Raw genomic sequence first — 19,716 nt, forward strand, 5'->3', positions numbered from 1 at the left:
TTATACTCAAATTGACAATAAAAAAATACTTTTATAACTAAGATAACCATATTGTCCGTTTTTCAGATGTATTAGTTTACAATTAATGCTTAAAATTTGTAACACTCCTAATTTTTTTGCCTTAAATTAATGACATCACCACATACATGTCTTAAATACATATGCAGAAAATTCATTGAATTATAAAATTTCACATCGGTTGGAGAGAATAACGAAATATTCTTTACCAGGGTGTAGAAACCTCTCCCTAAAAATCTTGAGAAAAAGTTTAAAAAAAACAATATCTGTTAGCGGTGAACTTTAGCTATTAGAAACTTAGTCTACCTATAGCCCATCTAATACTAACATCAAATAAACCATAATTAATACATTCAACATGTCATGCAATCATTAAAATTATACCATTTAAAATGGTTTATTAGACACAATTCAACATGTCATGCAATCATTAAAATTATACCATTTAAAATGGTTTATTAGACACAATTGAAAGTAAAATAACAGGATAAAAGCTACTATCAAGTAAAAAAGAGTAGACTTTAAATGGGCAAAACTATGGATTAAATTACATTGCAAGTGATTTAAAAACCCTACTTCATATGAAAAGAAATAGTTAACATAGAAAACTCTAAATACACTATTCTTAGTGAAACTTTTTCATCATCATTTTTGTGTCTTTGGGTAATTCAAGTGCCTAGTAATGAAGAACAAAAGGAGACAGCAAAACCAGATACCTCTCTCCATCATACTCATCACAATGGTGGGTAGGAATCAGACACTGTTGGAGGTGCTTTAGACTTCATAACCACCACTTCCAGAATACCATCAGCCCGGAAACTAGGAGACGACAACCGTGGATCGACTGGTCCAGGCAGCTTAAAAGAAACCGTGAGAGGTCCCGGAGGACACAGTTGCTGGACTTTCATCTCGTACATAGCTGATGATTCTTTTAAGAGGCCTGGACCTGCCATCACTCCTTCAATCTGAACCTTACCATCCCTTTTGATCTCAAATTTTACCTTACCTAGAGATTTGACCAACGAGTTATTGCTCTAAATGGATCGGTCCGGGATTAACGTTTCTGAGGTATAATCAGGATGGGATCTATGCAAATGTTAGAATGATAGAAAAATAAAGGCAAAACAAGGAGCTTACTTGGATCCTTTCGTACACCAGGCATTGCAACGCGGAAGAGGTATGCACCTTCACTCACGCCAATATCAACAAGACCAATAGGAGGGCCAGAGCTACCTTCATTGGCTGTTCCAGTTAAAATAACTGATGGTTTGAGCCTCGTCTGATCGCCATGGCCTTCCATGTCCATGCTCCACTTATGGCACTTCCTAGACTATTTTCCTGATGTTTTCAACTCACCTGTTAACGAGATGAACAGATCTCAGTGGGGATACAAGAACTTGAAATTTTTTATCCACAATGATCAAGGGGAACCTTTCTATAAATGTGTACAATTTGAAAAATATCAAAAAGTGTAATACAAAAAAGATGTGAACCAATTGCTATAATTGACAGGAAAATAAACGTGTATAAGGTGGTGCAGCTACATCAAAACCCTTCCCTATAACTCGCAAACAAAATATTACAAAAGATGTATCGATCCTAAATTCAAAGTTGAACCGTGTAAATACTACTCAGTAGCCTTAATCCCCCTTTATGGCAGTACTAAATACACTTAACAATGGTGTTAGGATCCGATACGTATTCACTACGAGGGGCAAATGTTAGTTAGGATTAGAGGGGATCACAAAGAATGTATGGGCGTGAGTGAAGGTCAGGTCCTTTATATGTACAGGGGGTAACGTTACTTCCTTTTATGATTTTTGTCAATTGAAATTCTCAGAGGAACGAGAGATATTACCAGCTCTCTCGAATTGGATGGGAGAGTTTTGTATTGCCAGAGGGCACTGACCGTTCCATATTGTAAGGTAGAAACCTTACATATTGGTACCAAATCAATTCATCCTCAGAAAATTGAGAAAAATGATTCAAAACTGATCAGAAGAGCGTATGGTGCGACAGATCGAAAGATAAAGACATTAGATGAGAGTTTACCAACATTGACCAAGACATTAACCTCTTTGGCTTACGAGATAGCATTTGTCAAGGGGTCGAGTTCAAAGCAAAAGTAAGCAGAAGAGTCTGACGAGATATCTAGACAAGTGAAAGAGACTCCAAATAAAACAAAGAATCCAGCGATCAAAGTAAATTCAAGAAGATAGCGATGACGTTGTTTGGAGGTAGTGACCCCGATTCATGGCTCTTTCAAGACGACAAGTACTTCCAATTCATAAACGAACATATTCTGAAAATTTTAATTGTGGCTATAGCAAGTTCAGAAGGTTAGCATTAAGTTGGTACCAAGGGGGAGGAAGAACGAGAACCCTTCTAAGACTGGAACAATTTGCTAATCAGTCTACTCAATTGTTTTGGCACATCAAAGGAAGGGAATGTGTGTGGGAGATTCACAACAGTCAGGCAGGGAACGACAGTAGAGTACTGTAATACCTTTGAAACCCTAGTAGCACCGTTGTCTCACCTAACGAACAAAGTACTGAAAATATGTTTCACAATCGGTTGGATCTGGTGCTTAGGACAAAGATCGAGGTTGAAGGCCAGTCGGACTAGAATAAATGATGAAGACAGCCCAAATTGTACGTGATAGAGAACTTGTTCGTGTTGGGTCGAAGAAAACAGAAAGCCTTAAAAATACGGCCGAAGCAATAAACCTAAGCCGACTTCAACAATGGAAAAAGATGACCTCAAGCTGTTTAAACTTACCCCATGTGGATGATTATGCTGATAAATCTCCCAACTCCAACGAAACCTTGTGACACAATTGCTAAAGACTTTCAGACACAGAGTTCCAAACAAGAAAAGAGAGGCCTTTGCTTCAAGTGTGATGAAAAATTTACCGTAGGGTATTGATGCAAGTAAGGAACTAAGGAGCATGAGAGTACTGGTAGTGAACGAAAACAATACAGAAATGGAAATTACTAATGAAAGATGGAAACGACAGCAAAACCAGTTGCTCTTCCGGCAATGGAAGTAGGGATGTGGCCGAATTATCATTAAATTCACTCATGGGATTTACGACACCGAGAACGATCAAAATGAATGGCAAGCTAGACTAAGGAAAGATGAGAGTGTTGATGGAAAGTGGTGTAACTCACAACTTTGTTGCTCAAAAAAGTAGTTGAAGAACTAAAACTATCCATAACAAATACGACACATTATGGAATGATCATGAGAACAGGGGTAGCCATGAAAGGGAAGAGGTCTGTAAAGCAGAAAGTCAACATTGGGGATTGAGAACTTCCTTCCACTTGAATTGGGGAGAGTTGAAGTCCTACTCGAAATACAATAGCTCCACACTTCCAGCATGATGAAAAGATATTGGAAATCATCCATATGACAGTAGGCAAGGGCCAAGCTCAAGTGACCATGAAGGGTGATCCCACTTTAACTAAAGCCAAGGTCACTTTAAAGAAGGTGATGAAATCGTAGGAGGTGATCAGGTACTTTGTCAAACTCAGACTTTGGAAGAGCCACTCATTCTGAAGCTCAGGCACTAGTCCTACAAACAGAACAATTTCCTACAATCCGAAATCATAGGAAGTGATCAGGTACCTTGACAAACTCAGAACTTTGGAAGAGCCACTCATTTTGAGGCTCAGACACTAGTCCTACAAACAAAACAAATTCCTACAATCCTACAACAAAAGTTGAATGAGTATGAAAGTGTTTTTGGTTGTCTTTAAGGACATAGAGATATTGACCATCGTATTCATTTGGTATAGGGCATACCCCTGGTTAATGTGTGACCATAACGATACCCACACGCCCAGAAAAATGAGATCAAGTTGACACCAAGCATCATACAACTGACCGTAAGCCCCTATTCGAGCCTTGTTTAGCTGATTAAAAAGAAAGATGATGAGTGGAGATCTGTGTTCACTACAGTGATTTTAACAACATGACAATTTCCAACAAATTTCTCATCCCGACGATCAAGGAACCATTAGATGAGCTACTAAGATCATGAATCTATTCCAAAATTGACCTAAAATCAAGCTACCATCAAATTAGAGATCTGTATTCACTACAGTGATTTGAACAACAGCACAACGAACTCTGTTTTCATGGTAATGTATGCTGGTTGAAAACATAAACGGCAAATCAAAGCTCAACCACAGAATAACTCATACCAGTTGACCAAAACCGGCTATGAACCTGCTGGTGTCAATATGATAATCACAGAAATACGAATCTACATACCTGATGCATAATCTCAATTCAGAAAGAACGGTCATGTCCATATCCCAATGCCTGTGCGGTAAAATAACAAATCAACAATTAGGGATTTGACTACGATATTGATGCCACCTTCTACACTCTGGGGTCAAATGACTGTGGCAGACAACACCACAAAGATATTGAACTCAATGCAAGGAAATTTTCACTTATTCTTCACATACATAATCAATAGGCTGCTAAACGATAGAAAAAACCCCTAAACTTGTACTTCGTGTCAAAAATATCTTTAAAATTTCAAAGGTTTCAATAATAATACCCTTAAAAACTTTAAAAAAAAAGTTCAAAGATAGCTTTACTGTTAGTTTGGATGGATACTATTAGTAATTTGTTTAAAAAATCCTCCTTTAACTTTCAAAATTTTCAATAATACTTTTAACCTTACAAAAAATTAAAAAAAAAACAAAAAACTTTTACCGTTAGTGTAGACAGAAACCATTAGTACATTTCAAAAATATTTCTGAATTCTCAGAAGTTACATTAGTACCCTTAACCTTTCAAAAAAGAGTTAAAAATTCCAATGCTCTTAGCACATGAACAGAAACTATTTATCTACACTCCCATCACCTCCCCCTTCCATTTCCTTTCTTTCCTCTATTTCATTTTATGGCCTAACACTTCCTTATTTTTCTTTTTCTTTTTTTTTTTTATTTTTCCTCTCTTCTTCAATAAGCTCTTACTCTATTTCTTCCATTCTCCAATCTCTAAATTTACCCCTTTCAATTAAGGTACATAGGTTATGGCAAGAAGAAAGAGAATAATGGAACCACCAAGGGACTTTAGAGCTTAAATGTTTTAACAAGATTGTATGTCAGTAGATAAGTGTGTGTTAATACATCGTTTGTGTTTATACATATAAAATGAGACGCGTTGAGAATTTTGGACAAAATTTTGAGGACAACCCGTAGGAGGTTAAAGAAAGAAAATATGTACATTACCAAATTTGTAGTGATGAAGAAATTATTGATCCTTTTTGGAGTTCAAATTAGTCTATTTGTTGGGATCAATTAAAAAGGTTCCCCATGATTGAAAATGATATTCCCTTCTCGACCTTTTTTTATTCAGTGATTCATCACTAATCTTTGAAGAGAGATTTTGATATTGAAACTTTGTGAGATTTTGTGGAATTTTATGCTTTAGCTCAAGTATCCGTAAGGAAAAAGAAAAAGTAGATATCTATATGACTTGTTTTCAAATTGATTCTTTCCCCACTCAAGATAACTTCAAAAAATTTTATCATACGGATGATAAGAGCTTTTTAAAAAAATAAAAAAATAAAATTAAAAGGTTAAAAAGGTATTAATGCAACTTTTGAAAGTTCACAATTTCTGTCCATATATTAACACTAAGGGTATTTCTAACTTTTTTTCAAAAATTTAAGGATATTATTGAAACTTTGAAAGTTTAGACGTATTTTTTAAATAAAATACTAACCGTTTATGTCCAAAACTAATGGTAAGGGTATTATTGAAACTTTTGAAGGTTAGGGGATATTTTTTAAACAAAGTAACTTAGCCTAATCAACCCAATGGTGTTGATATTCATAAATCTTTAGGAGGTGATTGCAGTTCAAACCTTTCAGTAATAAAGCAACTCAATGACAGATAAAGAGGTGTCTAAACCCCAGATATTGCCATCAAAATTTTACGGTTTCCAACATATGCATCAAAAAGATCGAACACAATGGGATAACCAGTAATATCTAGGCGCAAAATCATGCATTTAATAAAAAGAATCAGCAAACAAATCCAAGGCCAATAGCAGAGGGGGCCAAGGAAGAAATTATTATCCCACCAAACTAAAAATAAACAAATGGATACTGAATATTAAATATTGTCTAGAAGTTGTCTTCGCCAGACTCTTCTCATCTTATGGACAGAATGATCTCAAAGACATATTTGAAAGAAAGTTGGCTAGTTTAATGGAAGAAATTAAGCACTTAAATAAGGAAAATGTTTCGATTACCATGGATAAATTGTGAACCTAGAGCATAAAAATCAACCTATGGTGGCAAGGCAAAGAAAGTTGGCTAGTCAGGCTTGTATTTCTAAACACCAAAGAATCAAAGTAGGTAATCTTATTGATTCTGGAGAACAGTTCATTAAGTGCAAGTCTAAATTTCATCAAATCCTCCAGTCAAGAAACTAATACCTTCATGCATTGAGGTCATTTTTATATGATTGATGACCAGATGTGGGTACTTTGGGCTGGAAAATGCTATTATTTCAGTACTAATAGTCACAATGGTTGTGTTGTATGATTTCAAAAAAAATTCAGGCTTATGGCATGAGTTTGGGCACTTTTTTATCTAATCGGGTTGTTGAGACAGGTGCAAATTGGCCCAACATTCCATGATATCCAAAAGAAGAACAAAACAATCATATAGATGGACTTAGACATTCTGTGACATGATTTTGGAAGTTTTTTGGTTGAACTTGATGCATTTTATAAATTACCTTCAAGCAATCTTAAATACGTCTAAGAAGTATTAATTTCAAAGCCTATTCGAGGATAGGGTTAAATCATTGAAAGTTTCTAAACCAAATACGGGACAAAACTGAAGTTCGTAAATTCACATAGCCGCACTCTAAATCAAAGAGAAAAGCATTAGAATCTACAAATCAACCAACCAAAAGTACGAACATCAACCAGATGGAAAAGTTTCTAAGAAGAGGATGATAATTTCGTTACCTAATGCTTTTCCCCCCATACACAACACCGAACCAGTGAAACAAAACGGGAAAATACAAATTTCGTAATTCCACCAAGTCCAGCGATATGAAGAATCTGCACACAATGAACGGTGAAACCAGAGAAAAATCGAATAACAAGAAATCCAATAAAGAACATCAAAGAGAAGTATTGATCATACAAATTATGATGAACAAAAGTTACAAATCACATTCTCAAGCGACGAGCAAAGAAACCAAGACGGAGAATTCACAAAGGAAGGTTGAAATGATGGGCAAAAGAGAAATAAAACCGAACGGAAATGACCAGAGACAGTACCTGGAGCTGCAGGCGGGGAGATGAAAAAATTGAAAATAACATTTTGGGCCGGTGAGGTTCGAACTCTCGACCTAAGCTAACTCTAAGACTATGAGCTTGAGATTTTTTTTTTTTTCTCTCTCTTATTATTATTTTTTTTTTAACTTTCAATTTAAAAAAAAAATTATATGTCAATTATTATTTAACTATCTTCCTCAGAACTATCTGTGTGCTAGTAGTGGTGGTAGGTTCGAGGATCTTACATCACATAGTTATGATTATGATGTGAAAATTTATAATTAACTATACAATTAATGAAAAACTAATTTAATTTTTTAAAATGAAAATATAACTATGGTGTACATTCAACCCGATAACCCAGACCAACCCAACCTGAACTATAAGAGTTGGGTTGGGTTGGATTAGCATTTCGGGTAGGGTTGGGTCCATTTTTCTGAACCCGAACTAAATCGGTTCGATTTCAGGTTCGTGGATAGAACCTTCGGGTTGACCCGAGCCAAATAAAAATATATATAAGGACACCCACGCCCGACGTCATAGATATATTTTTTTTATTATTATTTTGTTTAATTTCCTCTCTATTATTTTATTATTTTTAATTTCTTATTTTGTTTAGTTTAGGGTTCTCTAATTTTAAAGTCACCCTGTTGCAATTAAAATATTTTATAGTTTTTTTATTTTTTATTTTTGTATACAACCTCTTTAAATTAATTATTTTTATTGTTTATTTAATTTGACTATTCTTATATTTTTATTGTTTCAACCAATTCTCATGTCTTTATGATAATGTTGAACTAAGTTAATATGTTATTATTTTCATTTGTGGTTTTTTATTGATTTTTTTATGTGAATAATTATGGATCGATTTGTGTTTATTTGTGAACTTTTAATATATTTTATCTAAGATTGTATCCGAATAATTATAAACTGTGGATAAATAAAATTTTAAAAAAAATTAACAACTCGACAACCCAACCCGAGTTGGGTTGGTTGTGAAAATTTTCAGGTTGGGTTACCAATTCAACCCACCGAACTTTTGGGTTGAGTCAAAAAAATCCTTCAACCGGACCATGTACACCTTTAATTACAACAAATAAAATAAAATAAAATGAGTGGTTCGTGTAAAACTAAGGGTAAAAGTATAAATTTTGAAATATATAGATCAAATAGAATTAAAAGCGTAATATTTTGAAAGATCAAATGAAAATTATACACAAAACCTATAGACAAAAAGAGTATTTTTTTTCCTGCAAACAAAAAAATATCAAGATATGTTTTTTAATACATTGATTACAGATTGCAAACGATGATGTTACTGCTTCGAGTAAAGGTAATATTGTCGATGATGGTGAACATTTGAAGAGAAGCCTGTGGTGACCTAGGGATTGGCAATCAGTCCTCTCGATTAGAATTAATCTAAACACACGTTAAACAGTGTGCGTAAGATAATAATTTTCATCTCTTGTCTCTCGAGTTTATTGTAAGAGTCTACCACGTTTTCAAAAAGTGGTATCAAGCTGGAATAAAAAATGGCAACAAGTTTCATGTTGCGAACTCCAATTTCCTTAGTTTAGTAGGAAGAATTATAGTCAATGAAGTATTCAAAAGAAAATGATTTGTGAAAATTTTTCGAAAGACGATGTAGTGAAGTTGAGAATCGAAAACGGGCTCATATGTCAATAACTTGTTGAATTGAGAGAAAACTTTAATAAATACAAGAATGTTTTATTGTTTGTTTATCAAGTTGTTATAAATGAATCATTAAAAGAATTTCGACAGCTACATCTGCAAAGACGACTTGTCAAGTAATATCGGTTCAGGTTTAGAATTTAATTCATTGATTCGATCGACTCTAAAGTGAAGGAGCGAAGCAACTTGACTAATAGTTCAAGAGGAATACTAAGAATGATAAAGGATAACTAAGTCTATAGCTTACAACGAACCCTTATTGAAAGTTAAACTAAAAAAGCTAGAGATTAATTTGCGGTGCACTACGTCCAGCAACTCACCAAGCAATTTCGATATTTTACAATTCATTTATTAAAGATGTCAAGACTACAAGATCTCTTATCTGAATTTGATTCCATTCAGATGAAATAAAACATGTTTAGATTAAATCAATATGAAGTTACTCCTCTTAAAAACTTCTGAAAATAGCTTAATGAATTTCTTCGATCTCGTGATGATGTTATTCCTCCAAAAAAAAATTTCATATGTAAATTTCATTCAGAGTCGACTCTTGTAGAAGATGTAACAATTGAGGCGAGGAGGTAAAAGAAACTATTATACTACGTAGAAAGTTCTTGTTTCCACGCTCAACCATGGGAATAAGGGGAATAAGAACTGGCGGTAAGTGAAGAAAATCCTTCCGATAGTGGATGCTAAAGTCTTCATCTCGATAAAGAAAAGGTAGAAGAGAAAGAGATTTTGGTAGGAACAAAAGACTTCAATGTATTAACGCTAAAAAGAGAATTAATAACTCTGTCACGATGAATAAAGAAGTATCTTGACAATATCATCGAATTTAGCTAACTTATTTTATTTTATTGATAACCGAAAATTAGGGCGTGTACGAGTTGAATTGGATTAAAAACATAGTCACTACTTGGTAATTGGAGTTAAGTGAGAGTACATAAAGCAGGAAAGCAATTGATTGAAGTTAATATTGTCGTTACAAAAACTAACAGCCTAACTAAACCCAGCCCTTCTTCTAACCACATGACTCAATGTAACAATCAGCCAAGCCCTTTGACGAACAAAACATTACAAATTGAACCTCTCCTTTACTTGATTTTGCTAGTATCACGACAAGACTGAACACTTTTTTACCAAAAATTAGTTTGCTCTTGACAGATCAAAAGACATTAGAAATACAACTTAGGACACACCCGTCATGGAAATTAGATTATCGACTCGACGCATCAGATCGCAACAAGATTCCATTGCTAGGATACTTACTTCCATGGCATGCCGGACATTGTCTGTGGATGGATGCTGCTGTTGTTGCAGGCTCCTGAGCTGTTGTTGAGGGGGCTGCCAGGTCCGCCACCGGAAGACTCGCTCAGCGTCCCGTGCGATGGACTACTGGCTCCTCCGGTCAAGTGACCAAAGGCGACTTGGTTTAGCATTGGCGAGGCTGTTGTGGGTTCAGTTTGGCGGGCTGGCTTTGGTTCCTTGTTGCTGTCGACTATGAAACTTCCCACTACCACCTGTATATTTGATCACAAAATGGAGAAACAGTATCAAGTGAAAAGTTGTAAAATCGGACATCGCAATCAGAAACTGGCAAAATTTTCTGTGGAGTATAGCAATCGGATCAGATAGTTGACCGTTTTTCTAATTGGTTATTGTAGAAGGTCATCAAGTTAAACAGTTTTTTTCCGATCCGAAGTTCATCCGGAAGTAAATTGTGAGAACCCACATCGGTTGGGGAGGGTGTGGAAACCTCTCCCTAGCAGAGGCGTTTTAAAAACCTTCAAGAAAAGTCCGAAAGGGAACGTCCAAAGAGGACAATATCTACTAGCGGTAGACTTGGGCCATTACAAATGGTATTAGAATCAGACACCAAGCGATGTGTAAGTGAGAAGGCTGAGCCCCAAATGGAGTGGACATGAGATGATGTTCCAGCAAGGATGCTGGGCCCCGAAGAGGGGTAGATTTGGTGGGGGTTCCACATCGATTGGAGAAAGGAATAAGTGCCAGCAAGGACGCTGCCCCCAAAGGGAGCCACATCGGTGGGGGGGGAGAACGAAACATCCTTTATAAGAGTGCGAAAACCTCTCCCTCGCAGATGCGTTTTAAAAATCTTGAGGAAAAATCCAAAGAGGACAATATCTGCTAGTGGTGGGCTTGAACCGTTACATAAAGTCGAGGAAGATTCTGTCTATGGTATATGGGCAAAAAGCTAATTCACCTGAACAGGAGATGAAGCTGTAAGAAGACCCGCGACGCCGCCACCTAAAACTCGGCCATCTGGACCGGACAAAGACACACTCAAACCACCAGCTCTGCTTCTCTGACCACCATTGTCGGAGAGGAGAAATGAACCTGAAAGTGACAAAATTTCAAACCGCCCCTGCATGGAGACAGACAAATACAGAGCATCATAAAGTTGTACTATAAGTAAAACAATTATCCTTAAACCAATGTAAATAATATCAAACACACACAGTTTATCTCTATTAGAACTATATACGAGGCAAAAAATCAGAAACCTCATAAGTGACAGTTCCACCAGATGTAGCAGGTTGACGTAAAGTCACATTTGATATTGCTCCATTTGCTGAAAGGATACAAATAGCCCTGGGGCCATTGTGAGAAAAGGACATTATTTTTGACGATATATCCTGTAAAACCATGTGCAAATCAAATTATTGTTGCTTGGTCAGCAAAGGGGCTGTAAAAATGAAATGAAAGCACAGTGGAAGTCCGGAATGCATATGAAAATCTGCATTCCTCTCTCTCTCTCTCTCTCTCTCTACTTCTTCTTGTTATTATTACTACTATTGTTTTGTTAGGGGGAGTGGGTGATTTCATAAATGCACGTCTCACCGAAGGTTGCAGCAAGATCTTAAGGTCATCTACCACAAAATCAATGTACAGATCTTATAAAGAGTGTTAATATATCCATTCCAAAAGAAAAAAGATAATCTTGGTAGGAAACAGAACTCTCGAAAAAACCCATTAGATAATGAACTATTAGTTCTAAGCCATCTCTAGCGATGAATCAACAATCCAAAGTGTTTTTCTTGCATATTCTTGATAAATCAACGTTTATATAAAGGTAGGAGGATCTATTTGGGAAGTAAGCAGGCCCTTCGAGGATAATCTTTATAAAAAAAAAGGACCCCTAAATGCCACCCACGCATCCAAAATACATTCCATGTAACAATAATCTACAGTTATTATTTGACAATTGAATATGCAAGAACATGTATTGTTTAATCATTCAAGATGCTAATAACATTGGTGAAAGAAATTAAAATTAGAACCTCTCCAGCTTTCACATCGATAACATGTGGAGTGAATCCAAAACCAGCCGGTCCTGCAATTGATTCCTCTATAAGAAACTCAGTTTTCAACAAAGCTACAAGATAAAATAATTATAACACAATGGTTTAGAATATAAACAATAGCATTTCTTGGACACTAAAAGTCAACCAAACAAAGTGAGATTCCCTTTCTTTTTCTCCTGTTCCTGTGTTGTTCTTACAGTTAACACTACGATTCCTATCTTGCACAGAAAAAGAACACAAAAAAGGGCAAGGGAAAGAACTGTAGTAGACAAGTAAACAATCTCTATGCCACCAGAAAAGGTACGTTTGATTAGCTAATGATTCAACATAGGATGCAGTTCTTAACAATATCTAGTTTTCCATGACAAATTGATCAAAATCAAGAAGGGAAGGGAAGGGAAATAACAACTAAGATTCATAGTTTCAAATGCAAGACAAAAGAGTGCAAATATTTAATCCAATCTAGCTAGTCAACTCGAAACTGCTAGTCAATCAATGATATTAAAGCTAAAAAGCATAAGAAATTAGGCAGTCAAGTCAAGCACAAAACCCAGAGACCCAACTGGATCTCACCAAGGAAGAGGAGTATTGGACAAGGCGCTTATAATAGTTACCCAAAGCTTCCAATTGTCGCTTTTTCTTAGAACCAGATGGCCTGCCTTTACTTTTTTTCAATGAATTTGGTGAGCCCAATCCTCCTTCAGAAGCTCCACTTCTTGATGGCTGCCCAGAACCCAAAGCTAATGCCATGGAGCCATCTGGTCCATACTTCCTTGGCCTTCCCCTCTTCCTCTTTATTTGCTCACTGCCCACCGAGTTTATATTCAAATCATGAGGCAGTATCGACCCACCACCAGCCGATCCCTCCTTACCGGCATTACCAGAAACTCCGGCCATGGAGGATTGGTAGGACGGTAAAGTTGAAGGTGTCGGAGTCGGAGTCGGAGTCGGAGTCGGAGTCGGAGTCACAGTCACAGGTTTGTAGACGGCTGTGCCATCGGCACTGAAGGATAATCGCATATTTTGGGCCGCCGGCTGCGACTGTAACGAACTATTTTGAACGGCGACATTGAAGGATTCTCTACTGGTCATCACGCCACCTTCAGATCCCGACATTTTTCTTCTCTCTTTTCCCCTACAGCTTGAATCAAACCTCTATCTAAAGCCTGGAAATCAAAACTGCAAATACGCGAAGAAAATCTACGTGATTTTGAATCTTGATCTCTATCATCAGCCATAATGTCTAGTCCGATCAAATTCAGAAGCGCAATAGTTAACAAGATCTAACACACTAATGCAGAGATTTCGAAATGTATTTAGTACGTAAACAACTTAATCAAACAAAGATCGAACAAAAACAAAACCTAGAAGATGATTAATGACTTCTCGAACGCGAAATTAACTAAGGTTTACAAGAATTAAAAGAAACCCTAATCCCAAAACTCCAACAGTTGGTCAAATTTCGAAACAAAAAATCCAACGAAATCCCAAGAACATTTTGGCTAATGTACAGAACAGATCATGCAAACATGAGAAAATTAAATCCAAATAATAGAAAGTAAAAAAAATGAAAATTGAAGAAAAAAAAATGAATTTTTTAAATTTTATTAATGAAAAAAATTGAAGAAAATTTGAGAAAAAAAAAAGGGGGAAATTACCAAAAACTTACCAGAAAAATAGGGAAAATAGCGAAGAGTGATAATGAGAAGAGAGAAAAATTAGGGGTTTGGAAGGGAAAACGAAGGGTTAGTTCAAAAAGGGATTTTTGGAAAAATAATAAATATATTTTTTAATTATGGAATGATTTGGGGTTTTTAATTATTAAAATATTTATTTTAATAATTAGGGATTACTTTTCTTTTACGGCTGATAATATAAAATAAAAGAAAAAGAAAAAGAAAAAGAAAAAGAAAAAGAAAAAAAAGGAGCAGGTAAAAAGTGCAATACAGGCGGTCGTGTATTTCAAAGTGTAGTTGGGAAGGTGGGACCCATTAATGACTTTTTTATTTTTTTATTTTAATTTAGTCTCAAAATTATTATTTTTCATGAAATTAGTAGAAAATAAAAAATACATCTGAATTTTACGTTTAATTTTTTAAAAAATGCTTCTAATTTTTAATCACAAATTATATTAAACTCACCTTAAATTATTAATTCTTTAAAGATAATTAAAAATTTTATTGGATTACAACTTGATTTTTAATATATAATAAAATCACATTTCAACTTTTTAAAATAAATTATTTTTTAAAATCTATAAATCACATGGTATAAAACTATATATATATATATATATATATATAAAGTAATTAAAATTTTTGTTTTAATTATCGTCGAGCTACTTTCATATCATACTTCTCTTTCGCCCATTTTTCGATTTTCTCCACACGAGCAATGTGCATACTCGTTTTGCTTGGACTACGAATACCATTTTAGGGTGATAGTGAGAACGTTTTTGCCTCATACAAATATGAAGGTTTGTTGTTTCTAATACCTAGCAACTCTTCTACTGTAACAGCTCAAGCTCACCGTTAGTAGATATTGCCCACTTTGGCCCATTACGTATCATTGTTAGCTTCACTATTTTAAAACGCTTCAACTTGAGAGAGGTTTTCACACTCTTATAAGGAATGTTTTGTTCTCTTCTCCAACCAATGTGGGATCTCACATCCACCAACATCACCCATGTGGCGTGAAAGAATGTCATGTCAATAGGCATCTCGAAATTTGTCCTATTTTCTCGATCCTCTTGGAAAATATACGTCAAATTATTATAATTTCGACTCTATTTGTAAAAATAAAAAATGTATTACTATACACTTTCGTGAAATATAGTTTAATCCTACTATGCAAATCTTACTTAAAGTATTTTCCTCTTAACCTCGATATATTTGAACTCCTTGTTCGAGTCGAGATGCTGCAAAATGGTCCCAACATCTTTTGCGATGGTTGTATACGTTTCTCTTTTGGCTTTTCACCCAATAATCTATTTGGGTGTCACTTTGATATCACAACCTAGTATTTTCTCATTCATTGGTCGCTCCAGTTGTTGCAAATAACTGAGCTGGAATGTCTCGTTATCTAATTACCATGTACCCCTAAACTTAAGTCACTACATACTCGACGAGTTTCACATCCTCAACATTCATCTATATGTGTTTTATGATTTGTTTAACATTATCAACGTTCAACGAACAAAATAGCTACGTTGTTGCCTAGAAGAAAGTATAAAAAATAGGGCATGACAATCCAACAAGAGATCGACAAGGGTTAAACTAGAAGGCTCCAAAAACCGGCAAATCGAGAAGTTAGGGTTTCAGAAGAATGAAAGAGAAGAGAGAACGAACCCAAAACTCGAGAGTAAGGTGGAGAAGTGAAAGCGTCGTGCATGAGAGAGAAAACCATGACCTAGAGGTTAGAGTTGAGGAAAAATGGAGAAGAGAGAGCATGTATCTCGAGTGAACGATCGAAATTGAAATGTGTACGAGAGCAAAGAAATGGAAAAAGTTTTTCAGTCCTGAGTAATCGTGAGCCGAATAGTAGGAGTGAACATAGATCGGTGACCTGAAGAACCTTAATAGAATTCTTTTTATTATATTAATAACTAAAATCTTATAAAGTTCAAATATTAAACATTTATCAGTCACAACACATCACTAATATCCAGTACAAACGTTCGACACTGTCATCAATAGGGTAAAACTAGCCTGTCTCACGACGGTCTAAACCCAGCTCACATTCCCTATCGGTGGGCGAACAATCCAACACTTGGTGAATTCTACTTCACAATGATAGGAAGAGCCGACATCGAGGGATCAAAAAGCAACGTAGCTATGAACGCTTGGCTGCCACAAGCCAGTTATCCCGGTGGTAACTATTCTGACCCTCTAGCTTCAAATTCCGAAGGTCTAGGATCGATTGGCCGCGCTTTCATAGTTAGTAGTCATACTTTTTAACCCATTTAAAAGTAAGGTAGGGTCCGGTTGTAACCCTATTTTGGGATTGGTCGGGTTGACTCCACAAAAAAAATCGAATATATATATATATATATATATTTTTTCATGAAAAACCGCTTCAAATAAATAATAAACAAATCGGAAGAGGACAAGTGTCACACATTGAACAAATAAAATCCATATCTAATCCCTGCAGTGGACTAAAAGCATGGCGTCCCTTCCTTCACCCAGCGCTGTAATCCAACGCCCTCGTTCATGGCGCTTCACACCATCATCACTCTCCAATGGTAATCTTCCCTCGCCTTTCACTTCATGCGCCATTGTTAACTCTTATCATCTTCCTTCTTGACATTTCAGGAATCGCCATTCCTATCCGCACAAGGCTCCGTGTTTTCTGCTCTGGCAAGAACATCGACATTCCCGATCAAAAACCCTGGTAAATTGGCCTCTCTTTCTCTTTGCTTGTTATCCATTTCAATTCTATTGTTGCTTCGTTGGAGTCCGTAAATTCAAATGCTCGTTCCTTCTGTTGGTTCTTAGTTGTTGGACTAGCGGAGTTAATAGACGAGAGATTGTGCTAGGAATGGGATTGACTGCGTTTTCTTTCCAAGAAGTTGTTTCTATTGCCCTAGCCGAGAGTGGTACCGATTTTACCTTCTTCCTCACGAGCGTGTTCTCTGGAATTACATTATCCCTCTTTCGTATTGTTTTTATTTGAAGATTGAATGCGTTCAGTTTACGGGTGATAGTTGTTGCTGAGGATTATCGGACGTACACAGATGAAGCGAATAAGTTCAGATTGGTGATTCCTCAAGGTGTATGGCTTGGCTCCATTGGCTGAGCTTTTTGTCTTGAGAATTAGAGATTAAACTGTATTAATTACTTGAACTTGTGTGATTTATGCAGATTGGCAAGTCGGTAATGGTGAACCGAATGGATTCAAGTTGGTCACGGCTTTTTTTCCTAAAGAAACTTTGAGTTCCAATGGTATTGTTAGATCTTTTCTCATTTTCTCTCCCTCGGTTCGATTTTGAATAGCTTGATCGACTGAAATTTGGTTCAGTCAGTGTTGTAATCTCGGGGCTTGGTCCTGATTTCACGAGAATGGAATCCTTTGGCAAGGTTGAAGAATTTGCTGATACCCTGGTATGACTTTCATATCAATTGGCAGTTCTTGAAATGAAAAAAGTGGATTTCCTTTTGCTGTCTTTGAACCAAACAAGAAACCCAAAACTGGTACTCTTTTCTTGAAGTTTCTTAAATAGAAAACGACAGCCAAAATTGAATCCAAAATGGGGTCTCGTTCTTTGCTGTTCTTGAATGGAAATAGATAGATAGCCTAAATCTGGATTTTCCTCTTCTCTTGATATCTCTTTCAGGTGAGCGGACTGGACAGAAGCTGGAAAAGGCCACCTGGTGTGGCGGCGAAACTTATAGACTGTAGATCATCTAAAGGTATGTGGCACATGTACAACCAGTTAACTCAGAATCTTAGCTGAAATGAAACTTAAAAGGAAAATTGTTTACAAAACATTGTAAACATGGAACTTACTTAAAGAATTATGCCCACCACAGGTTGTTTTATTCTATTAGGTGTGAATAAAGTTCCATATTAGTCGTAGAAGGGAGAGATTCATGGTATATTAAGTGAGGATAAGGTCTTTTGATTGAAAACAAAAGTGGAGCGATGAAAATTTATGAACAAAATACATAATATTACGTTAGGAACAACGATTCCCTACAATGGTATGCTATTGTCCACTTTGAGCATAAGCTCTTATAGTTTTGCTTTGGACTTACTAAAAAATCTTCGTACCAATAGAGATATATTCCTTACTTATAAGCCCATGATCATTCCCTAAATTAGTCCAGGTGGAACTCCCACCCAACAATCCTCAACGTCCTATACGAATGTGGAGATATATGGAGGGTTGATAATCATTATCTTGTTCTATCGTTTTTATTATATATCTGTTCCTGATGAATCTACTATGCCTTCTGTAGTATGTTTCTAAAATTACATAGTTCCTTCTCGTCATAATACAATGAGGTTTGATTTGAAAAGAAATAATGGCAGGGATATATTACATAGAGTACACGCTGCAGAATCCAGGTGAAGGCCGCAACCATTTATACTCCGCAATTGGGATGGCATCCAATGGTTGGTACAACAGACTTTACACCGTAACGGGACAGGTAGGTTGCTCATAATCTCTATCAATACACTTACTCGTTCGACTTCTAAATGTATTGTTTTAGTAGCTTGATCTAAAAACCGCTCTAGTTCTTGCCGTTAATTATCAATCATTCGACAAAACTATTGAAATGTCTTATGTTTTTCTACATGAGACTTCAAATATAATATCCATCTAGATAAAATAGGTAAACAGACAAACAAAAAAATTGTTCATCTAGCATTAGAACACTTTTGCTAAATATATTCGAGAGTATTAAAGATAACAAAATCCTTTTCTTTTGTGTGAAATCTTCAAACACCATGTGATGACATATCCATTTTATGCTAACAAATTTGAGTAAGTATTTTCTGGTAGAATGACTTGGTTGAAATTATAATACATTAGGGATAAAATCGAGAATTTTAGAAGATTTAAAGATCAAATTAAGAGTGGTTTATCTTGATATATTTAGCAATAGTGTTCTAATGGTAGATGAACATTTTTTTTGTGCCTGTTTATCCAATTTGTAATTTTATCTAGATTGATAATTGACAGCAAGAACTAGAACGGTTTTTAGATCAAGCTACTGAAACAATACATTTAGAAGTTGAAGGACTAAAAAAACCGAAACTCAACCGATATAAAAGTTAGGAACGAAAACAAGATGGTAGGAAATCTTTGTTTTGTTTTGATAATTGGTTTGATGTGTTGTACAGTATGGAGATGAAGATTCAGAGAAGTTTAGTTCCGAAATTAAGAAGGTTAGTGGGAGAGATATCCCAAGCTCGTGCTCTTAATTTTCATATAATCTATTCTCAAAGTTCCTCTGAATGTTGGCTTTGTAGGTTGTCAATTCCTTCACTTTCATTTGATGATCCCACAGAACTGGCTTCCACTACAGTTATGTGGTTCAAGTTTTCCCTCTTTGCTTTCCTTAATATTTACTTCAAAAAAAAAAAAAAAAAAACCCGAGAAATGTCGAAGAAGATATCGGTAAAATATTAATGTCTATGATTTTATTTTTTTATTTTTTTTGTAATCTAAAATAAAAATATTTAAAATCAATATTTAAATTAGCTAATAAACCTGTCACATTTTTTTAAATAAATTTGAAACTTTGAATTATTTATATTCATTAATAGATTTTTAAGAGAAAAATAAATTATTGCTCTCTAAAATTTGATTTAGGATACCTTTGATGTAATCTTTTTTTTTTTTTTTCTTAATAAT

General features: G+C 35.5%; 3 protein-coding genes across 5 annotated transcripts; 1 reads left to right on the forward strand and 2 right to left on the reverse strand.

Moving 5' to 3' along the window:
- Nucleotides 1–524: 524 nt before the first annotated feature.
- Nucleotides 525–7,415, reverse strand: LOC111450210 (increased DNA methylation 3-like). Of its 3 annotated transcripts, XR_002711768.1 has the most exons (6): nucleotides 7,202–7,330; nucleotides 7,021–7,116; nucleotides 4,294–4,344; nucleotides 1,156–1,374; nucleotides 664–1,024; nucleotides 525–632 (listed from the first exon to the last, which is right to left on the reverse strand). XR_002711768.1 is itself a non-coding variant. In XM_023090222.1 (5 exons), the coding sequence occupies exons 4-5, from the start codon at nucleotides 1,322–1,324 to the stop codon at nucleotides 753–755; spliced, it is 441 nt and encodes a 146-aa protein (XP_022945990.1). In that variant the 5' UTR covers nucleotides 1,325–1,374; nucleotides 4,294–4,344; nucleotides 7,021–7,116; nucleotides 7,339–7,415; the 3' UTR covers nucleotides 534–752. The 3 variants fall into 3 exon arrangements, 2 of the variants coding, with proteins under 2 accessions (XP_022945990.1, XP_022945989.1); XM_023090222.1 differs by lacking the exon at nucleotides 7,202–7,330 and adding an exon at nucleotides 7,339–7,415 and having other exon boundaries at nucleotides 534–1,024; XM_023090221.1 differs by having other exon boundaries at nucleotides 534–1,024.
- A 2,546-nt stretch (nucleotides 7,416–9,961) lies between these two features.
- On the reverse strand, nucleotides 9,962–14,121 carry LOC111450761 (AT-hook motif nuclear-localized protein 10-like). The gene is made up of 6 exons (XM_023091038.1): nucleotides 14,023–14,121; nucleotides 12,968–13,532; nucleotides 12,330–12,382; nucleotides 11,553–11,684; nucleotides 11,252–11,413; nucleotides 9,962–10,547 (listed from the first exon to the last, which is right to left on the reverse strand). Exons 2-6 carry the CDS (start codon nucleotides 13,467–13,469, stop codon nucleotides 10,293–10,295), a joined length of 1,104 nt encoding a protein of 367 aa, XP_022946806.1. The 5' UTR covers nucleotides 13,470–13,532; nucleotides 14,023–14,121; the 3' UTR covers nucleotides 9,962–10,292.
- A 2,331-nt stretch (nucleotides 14,122–16,452) lies between these two features.
- Nucleotides 16,453–19,513, forward strand: LOC111450544 (psbP domain-containing protein 3, chloroplastic). The gene is made up of 10 exons (XM_023090734.1): nucleotides 16,453–16,596; nucleotides 16,667–16,745; nucleotides 16,850–16,950; nucleotides 17,059–17,124; nucleotides 17,216–17,296; nucleotides 17,373–17,455; nucleotides 17,689–17,764; nucleotides 18,387–18,505; nucleotides 19,203–19,247; nucleotides 19,332–19,513. Exons 1-10 carry the CDS (start codon nucleotides 16,518–16,520, stop codon nucleotides 19,356–19,358), a joined length of 756 nt encoding a protein of 251 aa, XP_022946502.1. The 5' UTR covers nucleotides 16,453–16,517; the 3' UTR covers nucleotides 19,359–19,513.
- Nucleotides 19,514–19,716: the final 203 nt, after the last annotated feature.

Source organism: Cucurbita moschata, unplaced genomic scaffold (genome assembly GCF_002738365.1).
Source record: "Cucurbita moschata cultivar Rifu unplaced genomic scaffold, Cmos_1.0 Cmo_Scf00012, whole genome shotgun sequence".
Classification (NCBI taxonomy): domain Eukaryota; kingdom Viridiplantae; phylum Streptophyta; class Magnoliopsida; order Cucurbitales; family Cucurbitaceae; genus Cucurbita; species Cucurbita moschata.